The 13,440-nt window shown below is 37.8% G+C and overlaps 1 protein-coding gene across 1 annotated transcript in view; it reads right to left on the bottom strand.

Annotated features, from left to right (window-relative positions):
* Positions 1-7,167: 7,167 nt before the first annotated feature.
* The window catches only part of CEP192 (centrosomal protein 192), a gene marked incomplete at its 5' end in the record, with an annotated part of 56,078 nt that continues 49,805 nt past the window's right edge, over positions 7,168-13,440 (bottom strand). Inside the window, 3 exons of the mRNA XM_084204697.1 lie at positions 7,168-7,508; positions 11,989-12,047; positions 12,525-12,648. Of these exons, the coding sequence (XP_084060823.1) occupies positions 7,370-7,508; positions 11,989-12,047; positions 12,525-12,648 (322 nt within the window). The 3' untranslated portion in view covers positions 7,168-7,369. The remainder of the gene's footprint in view (positions 7,509-11,988; positions 12,048-12,524; positions 12,649-13,440) is intronic.

The raw sequence follows: 13,440 nt of genomic DNA, 5'->3' as shown, positions 1-13,440 counted from the left end.
GAGCCATTGCACAAGAGCAGGAAGAAGTAAGATCAGCAGTTTGTGAAGTCCTAACACTAGCTGAGGTTTTTAAGAGCTTCCAGAGGTACAAAGGCAAATGTTCAAACCTTGAAGAGGATGCCAAAACATTTATCCTTGCCTATTTGGAGGGGACAGAGGTCCTGACCTCAAATTAGGGACAGGAAGCAAAATACACTGACTAGGTGCTTAAAAGATTGGTGCCAAAGGAAGTTCCAGTGCACACCTTATGTGTACGCTTGTAGCAACCTTCAGTGCTTCAAAAGAAGGTAGAGGGGGAAACAAGGAGGGAAGGGAAGGGAAGGGAAGGGAAGGGAAGGGAAGGGAAGGGAAGGGAAGGGAAGGGAAGGGAAGGGAAGGGAAGGGAAGGGAAGGGAAGGGAAGGGAAGGGAAGGGAAGGGAAGGGAAGGGAAGGGAAGGGAAGGGAAGGGAAGGGAAGGGAAGGGAAGGGAAGGGAAGGGAAGGGAAGGGAAGGGAAGGGAAGGGAAGGGAAGGGAAGGGAAGGGAAGGGAAGGGAAGGGAAGGGAAGGGAAGGGAAGGGAAGGGAAGGGAAGGGAAGGGAAGGGAAGGGAAGGGAAGGGAAGGGAAGGGAAGGGAAGGGAAGGGAAGGGAAGGGAAGGGAAGGGAAGGGAAGGGAAGGGAAGGGAAGGGAAGGGAAATTTCTTTCTGAAGCTTAAGAGTAAGTAGCAATTCTGAAGCATGGCATCAATACAGCAAAAGTGTAATGTAAACAGATACTCAAGTAGTCTGTTTAAAAAAAAAAAAAAAACTGAGAGAGAGGAGGGGGAGAGGTACTATTCAAGTACTACTCAAAGAGAGCAAAGTCTGGAAGAGCACAGCCCATGGCTGGCATCTCGGCATTTCTTTTCCACTAGACCAATTTGAAGAAAATCCCTGCAAAGAAGCTTTCATAAGATGGCATTTTTGTGATTCAGTATAGTACCAATATTCCTTTTGAGTTTTATAACTGTTCCTAGAACATTCTTGGCAATGAATTTAAACTTTTTGAAAGAGGTCGCATTTCACTGTAAATGGTTATCTGGTATTCACAACACAAAATAAGCATTTGAATATTTATTGTGAGCACATTGCATTTTAGGGAGAACACACAAAGATTCTTACCACAATTATCTTGTTCCAGCTTTAATATATTAGCTGTCACCTCTTTAATGGATCTTGTGAGAAAGGAAAGTTTCTTTCTTTAACTCTCTTTTCCCCCTGAACGCAATTACCACCTCATTCAGAGCTCTTTGTGTCCACCTAATCTCTCTGATTATGTGTCTGACACCACCACAATACTCCATGACTGACATACCTGACAGCTGTGACTGGTGACAGAGCACTCACAATGCGAACCAGCTCTATGCAGGATGAGTATTACCTACCGCCAGCCTCCCAGAACAAACATGGAAGGAAGGTAAAAGGGGTGGGGGCATTTCACCACCAGCCTAACCCCTACCGAATTTGCCTCCTTTTAGAGCCAAACAGCATTGACAAGCAGAGCCTCTTTGTAAATACCTACCTAATGAACCAATTGTTGGATGAATACAAAAGCACACCCATTAGTATTTTAATTTTTAATTTATAGAGTGGAAAATGCATGTTTGGAGACCTGACTTACAAGCAGGACTTGATGGATCATTTTGTCTCGCTCCAGCCCTTTCATGCTTCTCCGGGTCATAACTCCCAGCTGGTGCTCAACTGTCAGAGTTGGGCAGGTGGCTATAGAGGAGAGCCTGTGAGGAAAGACATACCTGAAAATGTCATTCCCAGACAACAAACTGCCCCTGGAATCAAGGACAAACTGTCTCAGAATTCAGCATTTTGAGACATAAAGACATGAATTTGTGTTACAAATAGTTGCCAAGTACAATGGCAGTAATGAATACACTAATCAGGAAAAATATTAGAGCGCTTTATAAAGAGTCTTATACTTTAAAATTCCATGGTTTTCAGTAGTATTTATATTTTAAAAGCTTCAGCTTGTCAGCACTACCTTTTTTCCCCCATGGGAAAAAAAACCCCCAAAACTATGAGAATTTTGAGAATAGGGATAAAGCTGATTATTCAGAAAAAACCAATTTTGTTGCATCTTTCTAAGCTTTTGAGCAGCTCTAGAAATTACATAATCTTAGAATGAGAGAAAAGGTGCAAAAATTAAAAAAAAAACCAAAACATTTTCATGTAGGAAATGTCTAGAGCCAAAAAGTACCATACAAGCATTCAGTTTTCAAAGATGATCAGATAATATTTACAGAAAATTAATCCCCGTGCATTATATCAATCTAATTTTACATCTAAAAATTGCTCATGTAAGACTGTCCTCCAACAATCATACTGCAAAACTAAAACATCCAGAACTGAAGGATATGCTTAGGAAAGCTTTGTGGTCAAACAGTATGTTATTGAAAGCAGAATTTTCATTTTCTATCTTAACCTTCTTATGCTTCAAGTTAGGTGTTTATGCTATTAGTATAGATTTAGCACATTGCATTAAGGTTGAAAATATTTCAGGAGCAGTTTTAGCAAATTAATAAAATGTCTAAAGAAAATCCTCTTTTAATCCACCACGGTCCAGCCTGCAATACTTCTTTACTCTGTATTTGAAGTTACCAGTCCATAGGAACCTGTAAGGCAGATTCCACATTACTTGGTGTATCAGTGAACCAATGCAGTGCTCTAAAGGCAAAAAATCATTACTGTTATAAGAACGTTGAGGAAAATCTTTTCTACTGGTAATACCAACTCAAATTTTCCAATGGGAAGCTAGAAACAACATTCTACTTAACTAGCAAATTTGGGGAGAAAATTGGTATGATGCAAATGCTACCACTTAAAAAATGATTAACAGTCACCTTTCTTACTGAATATGAGGCATCATGGCAGGCAGGTGGATCCTTCACCCAAATACTTGATGTTTGTCATTCTGATAAAAAGATGCATATTCTTCAGTTATGCTATACAAGGAAAGCAGTAAGGCATGAACTTCTGTTACCTGGAGGTTTTTTTGAAACAAGGTAGAACAAGTTAGCTGTGACTAAAAGTCAGGATACTCAATTACAGTACCAGGGACAACTGATCTTACATCACCTGCCTACTCTCTCAGTGACTTCCAAGGACTTTTGTTCTCAGAATGCCTCTTCTCATTTCCAAAGATGCTGCAATATAGGAAGCTAACATGCATAAGATACATAACCTCAGATACAAAAGATCACGTACATAAGATACATAACCTACAAACGTCACAGTGAACTTTGTTACCCCTTAACTCCTCCACCAACCACAGAAGCAAGAATATACCAGCATCTGACCTACAGGCGTTCTGACAACAGAAATGCCCAGAGTATTTAGGATTCTATATCAGAAGGGCAGCACTGCCCTCAGTAATTTACTTTATGTACCAAAAAACACTCACAAAATTCTCTTTACCGTTTTAAGCTTTTATATAATCAAAATAATCTTCTAGACAGCCAGGCCTTGATACGCACCTATACAAGGTTTTCTGAACACTAATTAGTTTCAGATGCCAGGGCAACCATCTCCAGAACACACTGAAGCACGTGTACGGAATGTATTACAGCCCCATTTGCAGCCAATGATGTGAAAACTTTACAAAGCTCTTGAATAATGATGATTACTAATATCCCAATTAGGTTGAACAGGTACACAGACATCCTCAGTGCTAGACACTTAATGAATTTTTAAAAATAATTTATTTCTGAATTTCCTCTCTGACTGGTCTTAAAATCAACAGGTAAGATGACTGTAATTAAAAAGACATCGTTTCAGGTTTGTTTGGGACTTTTTTAAGTTAACTGCTGAGTCAATCTTGCCAATTGGAGACAAAAGATTGCAGCCAACAACATGAGAAAAATTGAAAAATGTTTCAAAGCTGTCAAAGATCAAAATGAGAAAAGAATTATATGTAAAGTTAATTCTGCTTACTTTATTTAAAGTATTACAGTTTACTTTATTAAAAGTATTACAGTTTGATTTAATCAAACCAAATTCTGGACAGAATTGTCCTATTTTTCTGCATCTCTAAAAGAAGTAGACAAAAATCAGGACTTCTTCACTGTAAGCACTGGACAAATCAAAGCAAGATCATCTTGACTACAAAAGTTTATTATATAAATAAAGCAACCATGGGGAAAGGAAGCAATCTCATTTTATGGAGTAGGAATGGAACCAGTTTGAAGTGACTGCAAAGAAAGTGAAAGACATTATTAGGAGTGAAACAAGCCCAGTGGTACCAAAACAATACACATCACCTGCAAATCAGGATTCCCCTGGATTATGAGGACAGGTCATTTGCTCATACTTCGATGTATTTCACCTGTATATATTTACATATTTATGACCACAAGCATAGTTCACCAGAGTATTCACAGCAGCACATTCTGCATCTTTTCCTCCCTTACATCCACACCAGGAGAAAACATAGGAAAAAATGCATAACCATTTTTCCCAATTCTTCTCATCTCAAGAACTGAAGAAAAGCCCATAGCAGAAACATGAACAGAGTCACAGACAGCAGGCCAGGCACAGGAAGAGAACACAAAGACAATTCTGAATTTACACCAAATACTTAATTATCCAAACTCAGGGCTTCTTATTGTAATTAAAAGGCAGCTTAGTCTTTTTTCTAGCTCTGGAAGATACTTCCAGTTGTGCTTCTAAAACTGATCAGACATAGGCTTTTGTTCACTAAGGTTTTCCCAAATGAAGCAGCCAAGCCTGTTGAGCTAAGGCAGCAGGCAGAAGATTCCCTCTATTCCAATTCTGTACTCAGAAGTACACAGGCATCACATCAATTAAGGAAACATGAAACATCTGGCAGAAAGAGGGCAAAAGGAAAATGGTCACAGTATCTCACAGACATGAACTTACATGTTGGGAGAATAAGGAGGTGACAAGACTTCTCCTCTCAAGTTTAATTTCTTTTAATAAATCTGCCCTTCCTGGTTCTGCTGAGAAACAGCAGCTTTAGTATACTTTTACTCAACTCTGACGGTGTGTACCAAAGGCAATGCAGAGGGTACTTCAAGTTTTTCCACCCTGCTTTTTCACATTTCAGTTGTTTTAAAATGCTGCTAAACCAACAACCTCCTACTGAAACAAATTTCACTCACACTCCTACCAACCTGAAGAAGGGAATAACATACATATGCTATGACAAAACAACACATAAACCTGCACTTTGATCTTAAAGCAACTTTGGCCATACATGCTACAAAAATAAAATAGAAGACAGAGCCAAAGGTTACAAACAATATGGTATTTGAAAAGTCATGATGGTGAGGTCCCAGGTGACTGAAAAAAGGCAAACATTACACCCATTTTTAAAGGTTAGAAAGGAGGAGCCCAGGAACTACTGACCCATCAGCATCACATATGTGCCTGGGAAAATCACGGAACAGCTCCTCCTAGAAGCTATGCTAAAACACATGGAGGACAGGGAGGCAACTTGAGACAGGCAGCACCCTTCACCAAAAGGAAATCCTGTCTAACCAACCTGATGGCCTTCTGCATGGAGTGACTACATCAGCGAAAACAGGAAGGGTTACAAATGTTATCTCCACTCTTTAAAGCCTCTGACATGGTCCCACACAACATCCTTCTCTCTAAACTGGAGAGAGATTGGTTTGATGGGTGGCCTGTTAACCGGCTAAGAAATCGGCTAGATGGTCACATCCAGAGGGTAGTGATCAATGGCTCAGAGTCCCAGTGGGCACCAGTGACAAGTGCTGCCCCTCAAAGGTCCATACTGGGACTAGTGTTATTGAATATCTTCATTAATGATACAGAAGAAGGGATGGAGCGCACCCTCAGCAAGTTTGCAGACACCAAGCTGAGCAGGGAAGGACACACATGAAGGATGGGATACCATCCAGAGGAACCTGGACAAGCTCAAGAAGGTGGCACTTGGGAGTCTCTTGAGGTTTAACAAGACCCAGTGCAAGGGGCTGCATCTGGGTTGGATGGGGCAAGCCCCAGCACCATTCACGGGAATGAACAGACCAAGAGCAGCCCTGCCTAGGCCAGCCTGGGGTGCCGGTGAGCGAGAGGCTGCACATGAGCTGGCAATGTGCACCTGGAGCCCAGAAGGCCAATTATACCCTGGGAACAGGTTGCCCAGAGCAGTGGAAGACATCCTATCCATGGAAGCAAAATTTCAGGTCATATTGAGTTGGGCTCTAAACAACCTGGTCTAGTTGAAGTTGCTCCTGTCCATGGCAGGGGTGGTGGACAAGAAGACCTTTAAAGTTCCCTTCCAACCCAAACTACTCTATGATTCTACAACATGGCAACAATGGATGGTGGAAATGTTGTTCAATGACTCCTACAGTATAAGAACTGGACACTACTCAATTAAATCAGAAATAATCCATTTATCACAGAAAAAAACAAATTTTATAAAAGAATAGACAGTGAACTTTTAGAGTTTGCTAACACATGGATATGTGGAAACTGTGTCAAAAGGGTTAAAAAATGTGAACAGGTGAATTCACAAACAGGCCAATAAATGCAAAGAAAAGGCATAGGTGGGATTCTACCTCCCATCCTTATTCATCTGGTGGCAGATACTGAGGAAATGGAATTGAACCACTAAGCAGCCAGGCTTACATCATTTCTCCAAGTAACATCATTTCTGTGTGACTTTCAGAGGCAGAAATACTGGGTAAGATGCATCAGTCTGGAGGGCTGAAGGCACTATTGTCGTGTCAAAATTTACATTGTTTTCCCACTGTTAAAAACAATGCTTATGCCTGCCACTGAACTGTGTAAAAAGGTGGGGGCTGATTGTCAGATGCCAGCATTACCTCATGGAAATGTGATATTAACAGGTCAGCTTCTGGACTGCAATGCCTACCCCTGTTCCCTCACAGCTCCCCCAAAAATTTAGCATTGTCTAAGAGAAGGCAGCTTGACCCCTTACCTACAGCAAAGAATCCTCTAAAACAGACAGAAATCAGGTAGAATCAACTGTTTACAAATATTTTATTTGTATTTTTGTTTCTGAATTTACAATGTTTAAAATAAAATATATCAGTATCTAGCTATTTCTAATAAATGTAAAAATACAAAACTTCCATTTCCTTTAAAAGTGCAGAAACATAAATTATAAAATGGCAACTTTACAACATACAATGTTATTTGTCAATGTTTATACTATAAAAACAGATTTGTGAAACAAGCACCATAATTTATCTTACAGAAGACTTTTCATCAAAGCAGCATCACAGGGCAAAACAAGTAGGACATTAGTATGGAAATGTAGTAGCAAATCTTTTAATATTTTAAATTATATTAACTGTTATAAATTCTTATAAACAGATAAAAAACTGTTCTATTTTTTTGCAATAGCTTTACCATATAGCCGAATATTAATTGGGCCATATTTGCTTGTCAGCACGACGAAGACATCTTCAAACATTCCTTCCACCTTTGGCTTGAACTGGACTGGCACAGCAATGTAATGACAGGATCTAAAAAGGCAATTGTGGGCATAAAAACTGTTAATAAACAAGTAAATACTACCTGACAGGCAAATTCTCGTCTAGTTTGGATTTTCACCACAATGGTAAACTGGATGTGCACCAGATCATCACGTTTAGTTTTACAGATTTGAGTATCTATTTTTCTTCTGAAGGACTTTGATCTTCAAGGTCATTTTTTCCTTCTGATTATACAAAGTAATACAGTACTTTATTGCTCCTAGTTTACCTTGGTAAGCTTGGTCTGCCTCTTGGCAGTATTGACAGTGCATAAACTTTACTTAGAGCAAAATTACTACATTTCTCCCCTTCAAACATCACACAAGTACACTAAAATTTCCAACTCTTTTCTGAAATCCATGCATCTGAAGCTACTAAATTCTATTACTTCTAATTGCCTCCACATTAAGAAATATTTTGCTGAATTATTGTAAATCAGTACGTCCGTCCTCAAACAGCATTTTAGAAATTTTACACCGTTTTTACATAATTCTTCTTCTATTTGGATTACATAAAGACATACCAAATGTAATGGTTAATTGCCAAAAGCCTAGACTGAAGTGCTTGAAAATATAAAGCTGTAAAAGCAATAGCTGAAAATTCTGAGTGGCAGTCCATTGGATTCCATGGCATCCAATAGAAACATCCAGCACTGAAACAGGTGGCAGTAACAGGCACAAACTGAAATAAGGAATTATGAACATTGCCACTTAATAGAAACAGAAAAGACAGTTTTGTTTGCTTTTACTATTCCTTCAATTTCCTTTCCTTAAGAGTGTATATTATCGTCCTAAGTCCTCTGGAATGTGCTTCTTTCTCCTACTTCTTCTCTTCTCGTACTCCTTTTCTCTACACTAATTCAAGTTATCATAATCAGTCTGTGATTTTACCCTTCTACTCTATCCTTTACCCACATCTGAAATCATAATACCTGCCTTACACACAATTCTCATTTGCTAGTATCATCCTTAGTGCTGAAGTAACCACAGCAGATTTTTTTTTCTACCAATGTCCTGGTCAGTCAAATAAGAGTACACACATTTAGAATAAAGACTGGGATGGTACTGTATTTTTTCCATCAGGTGAATACAATAATAAAGTACTAACTGTACATCCAACAGTGCACCAAAGGAATATAACTGAATCAGTTTCATGTCTCATACTCGACTGCCAAGTGTTGTATAACAAATCTGGCAGTGTCTTTTTAACCATCTATGATTTACAGGCTGAAGATATTTATTCAGCTCATTTTAAAAAAAATCAATTTTTTTAAAGTAAAGGACATCAGTATGACTATTTAATCTGTAACTTGCATTATGTTAGAAAACATAAACTATAGTAGGAATAGAGTGTGAAGCTGCATTTAACTAGGCCACCTGAGAATTTACAGAAGTAACAGTAAATTCAGTAGAAAGCCTGAAGAGATGCAGAAGTCTGTATCATCTCCAAAATAATATATGTATACTCCCTGATACATTACGTAACACTTACTCAAAAAGAACAACATTACCATACCCACACTTTATCAAAAACTTAACAATAAGTTAGGTATTGCTCTTTCAAAAAGATGGCCACATCTGGCTGTCAAATTTTAATTTCCAGAATATGTACCATATAGCCTCAATGGTACTGAGGCAGAGCAGTTTTTTAGCAAATGACAGCCATATTAAATTCCTCTTGAACTCTAAATTCAGGTGTCCATTGGGTGGCTGCTAAACACATTACTGTTCTTCCCTAAAAGCAGAGTAAGTCAGACATTATGTAGTCTGTTTTATAATTCTCACAACTGAGATAAGACTGATCACACTTGCTTCCATTTCATTTTCTCAGCTACAAGACTGGAAAGTTTAGACTCCAGATGTAACAGCTCTTTGGGCTACCCCATAACATAAATGTTCTCAGAAATTAAGCAACCTGGAAGACTTTTCTCAAGTACAGTAATCAAAAACTATAGATTCAGGACAAGTAGAATTCTGCTGCAGTTAACTCTTTTTCTCTTAAAATACCCCTTTTATTTCAAACTTTCCATTATGCCTGCACCTCAGTTAGTCTCTGAATAGTGGACGGCCTTTACAGGTTGTTGCACCAGTGTCAAGTGGTATTTCTTAAAAATCAGGCATGTCTGAAGCCTGATTCACAGACAAACTAATCCTCTAATCCTCAAAACACAACACTGCAACAAGTTGAAAAAGAAGAGTACGGGCAGTTAGCCCAGTTTAAGCCATAGTAACCAGATGGTTCATCAATGAACAGTGACCACTGACACCCAGAAGGGTGGCTACTGGAAACAACAATAATTAGTGAAGGGAACAACTCAACAAACAGCTTTACCTTTTAGCAGTATCTGGAAAATATACTATTCTGTAATCAGATGGCTTCTGAAAACAATAAAATTGGGACACTTTTGTTTTCAAGCTTTAAGTAGGCAAAAACCTACTTAAAGCTGGTAGTCCTTCCAGAAACAGAAATTTGCCACTTTTTTAATGCTTAATTCATATTTTTCTATCATTTAAGAGTCATATTGTTAAAAATATTCTCCTTGCAGTAAAAAAAATTCTAGTCTGTCAATAAATAGAACTCTTTTGGGTGTAAATTGCAGACAGAACTCCACAGCAGTGCTGTGTACTGGTACTTGGGATTCCATAACCAATTGAAGAACTGGCAAAACCACTACACCAAATTCTGAAGAGTCTTGATATTAGATACAAAGTTTCACTTTCTTTAGCTAGATTTAAAACTTGATTTCACAGGATTACTTTTAAATTTGGCCCTCAAAATTAAGAGCATCCAATAGACCATGTTTAGTACATTACAATTTTTTGGCAAAAACATCAAGGTAGATGATACTTTCTACTCTTATGCTCTTATTTACAGACTAATATTCCACATTCCTGCAAAGAATCTTCTCATCCAATTAGTTTTGAACATTACTTCCTAAAATGCCCAAGTTTAGAAGGAAACAGTTACCAGTGGCTTTATTGATATTCTCGAATAAAAGCCATTTAAAACACTTTTAACACTTTTTTAAAAAACATCTATCCAAGTCAAGCAAATCTTCTGTGCTTTATGCTCATAAATAGGAGAGCACTATGTTGACTTCAGAGAAATTTTTTTTTTTTTAAATAGGAAAAGCTGGTATTTACAACCAAAGAAAAAACTAACAAAGTAACTAGGGGGAAAAAAGCAGACTGACTTTTAAACTTGTTAAGTCTACTTTAGATAAATGCAGTAGGAGTTCATAATCTCATGCAGAAAATATACAAAATAGTTTTTACATCATTCCTCAAAAATACTTTTGAAATATCAAAGAGTCTTGCAGTGAAGTTACTATTTTTTTGTCAAGGAAGATTTTGTCTAAATCAAGTCATCCTGTCTTTTCTGTGCTGCTGTACAGCCTCAAACAGACCCAGCTAGTTGTCTTTACTTGAATAGATGTTATCCTGGTCACCACCCCAAAAAAAAAAAACCCTTCTGTGCCTTCTTATGTGAAATTTTTAATAAAAAAATGACATTTAAATTGAAGCACAAACACAAGCCTACAAGGAATTACAACACTTGGCACTGAAAAGTGGCCTTAACAATACCTTGAATACCTCTGGCTAACACCACCACAGCCCTGTCTCTGTGATAAATGTGGAGCAGATTAGGAGGCAGAATATCTAACTCCATTTACGATTTGCTCACAATTTCTGCTCTCTATAGCCTTAGCTTCCCTGTGTTTAACATGGGAACCTGTTTCAACACTGAGAATGTATGCTGTACCACTTCTAATGAAACAGTTGCATTTCTGCTTCCTGACAATCCCACTGCTGCAGATGAGCATGTGAGATGCTGCACTTCTTGAAGAGATGACTAATACTACTGGCACATACTTGTAATGAACTCCACAGATGACTGGGTTTATTTTCAGGGATTGCTATCACTAACTCAAAAAATTCTTTTATGCAGGTAAAATGCTGAAATAGTTGGTATGACCGGACAATTCCAGTGGCTGCTGAAACCTTGTGTTTGCAGAGAATCTTTGATGCAGCTCTGCAGGTTTGTCAAATTAGAAGCATGATGAAGGCAATTTGCTTGGTCTGTTGTGCAGAAAGTATAAATGGAAGGAATGACTTGATTGTGCACAGCATGCCAAATGGTTACATGAAGCATTAGGGTTAACATTAAAAGCAGCAGCACTGTTAGAAACAATTTGCAGGGAAGAAATTGGCAGATGCAGAAATAACTGTGTGGGTTCATTCTGTTTCGAACAGAGATTAGAGAGTACAGTTTAACAAGGGAAAAAAAACCCAACAACAACCAAAAAAGCCTCACAACCCAACTCTCCCCCCAACCAGTAACCATAAACAAAAGCATCCAGAATATTTATATGTATATTTTAGCACTGTACATATATAGAAGATATTTATCTTACTGAATTACTTGGTTAATTTTTTTGTTAGAAGAAAATGTTAGCATATGCATTACTCACCTTAGAGAGTATTTCAAGTGCCTGATGTAGAAAGGCTCCCTGGGACTTACAAATTTCAGCTGTAATTTAATACAAAATGCTTAAAAGTGCACTATATTTAAGCCCATCATATTCAATTTATGACATGTGTAAGATAAATCAGGTCATTTACAAATACATCTTTACACAGACCCAGGGTTTAAAAATACAGAATGCCCACATTTGTGAACAGTAAAGAAAAAAAACTTACTTCAATATTTTGAATTAATTAAAAAAATTAAAATCAGCAAATCAGAATAATAACAAACCTATACAAACAAACTATAATCTACCATACTTTACTATTAATATATTACACTCAGATACACTCAGTTATTCAGTGAGTCAAAATTTAAAAATTACACATCAAAATTCTTCAAATACTGCTTTTTGGTACTAGCAAACTAAGACATGTACTATTGCAATCTTTGTCAAGAGTAAAAGAGAAAAAACCAGTGCAGATGAGCAACCGAAAGGACTCACAAGGATCTATTTCAGATGAAGTCTGTCAGACTTACCATGTGTGTTGCACGGGAGTTATTCCGCAAGTGGACCTTTAACATGCATGTTTCCCCAACTCTGGTTAGAGGAAAAACGTAGACATCTTCTGGTGCATATACCCCTTGAATGACCTCTTTTTGTCTGATTTGAAAAAGGGATTTAAGATATTAACATTTCTGACCTGTATGATCAGTGTATATTGATTGCATACTTGAAGTAACAAGTGTATTTTCTGAGAATAAATGAGAAAAAATTGAAAGATCCAGAAAACATTGACTCTCTCACCTTAAGTTTTGTAGGCAAGATATTTTAGCCAAAAAAAATAACAAAAGCATCACTCTGGCATAAATATATAGGAATTTACTTATATGCAATTTCACAGTCTGAATTTTTCCCTCACAGGCTTTACCAGAGACCTAGAGTCTTATCAAAGATTGCAGGTTTGACCAAATGTTTTACTCTCCTGCCATATTCACATCATCCCGTAGCAAAATAACTGACAATTAACTTAAGACTGAACAGCAAGGTTAAGACATGCAGTACTGTGGTTTTCTCAGAAATTACTTCATAGTAAATTGGGGTGTCCAAAAGGCAAATATGCAAAAAGCATACACAAAATTCTACTGCCAATACCAGTTCATTCACCACAGCATATCATAGTTAGACAACTTAGAAACTCAGCTGAAAGCAAAAAGCATGGAAGATTGAACAGTACAAAGCCACTAAGAGGTTTTGGCAAGTCTGTTTTTTACAGCTGCTTACTCTAACATAGAATCATAGGATCATTCAGGTCAGAAGATACTCAGATGGTCTGTAGCTCAACCTCTTGCTCCAGTCAGGGTGAGATGTGAAGTCAGAGCAAACCGACCAGTTAAATCCCAAAACCATTTGAAGACAGAGACTGCACAGACTCTCTGTGAAGCCTGTTCCACC

The sequence above is a fragment of the Fringilla coelebs genome (assembly GCF_963513975.1).
Source record: "Fringilla coelebs genome assembly, chromosome: 1".
Lineage (NCBI taxonomy): Eukaryota > Metazoa > Chordata > Aves > Passeriformes > Fringillidae > Fringilla > Fringilla coelebs.
Note: the sequence above shows the minus strand (reverse complement) of the source record. Positions and strands in the feature narration are given on the sequence as shown.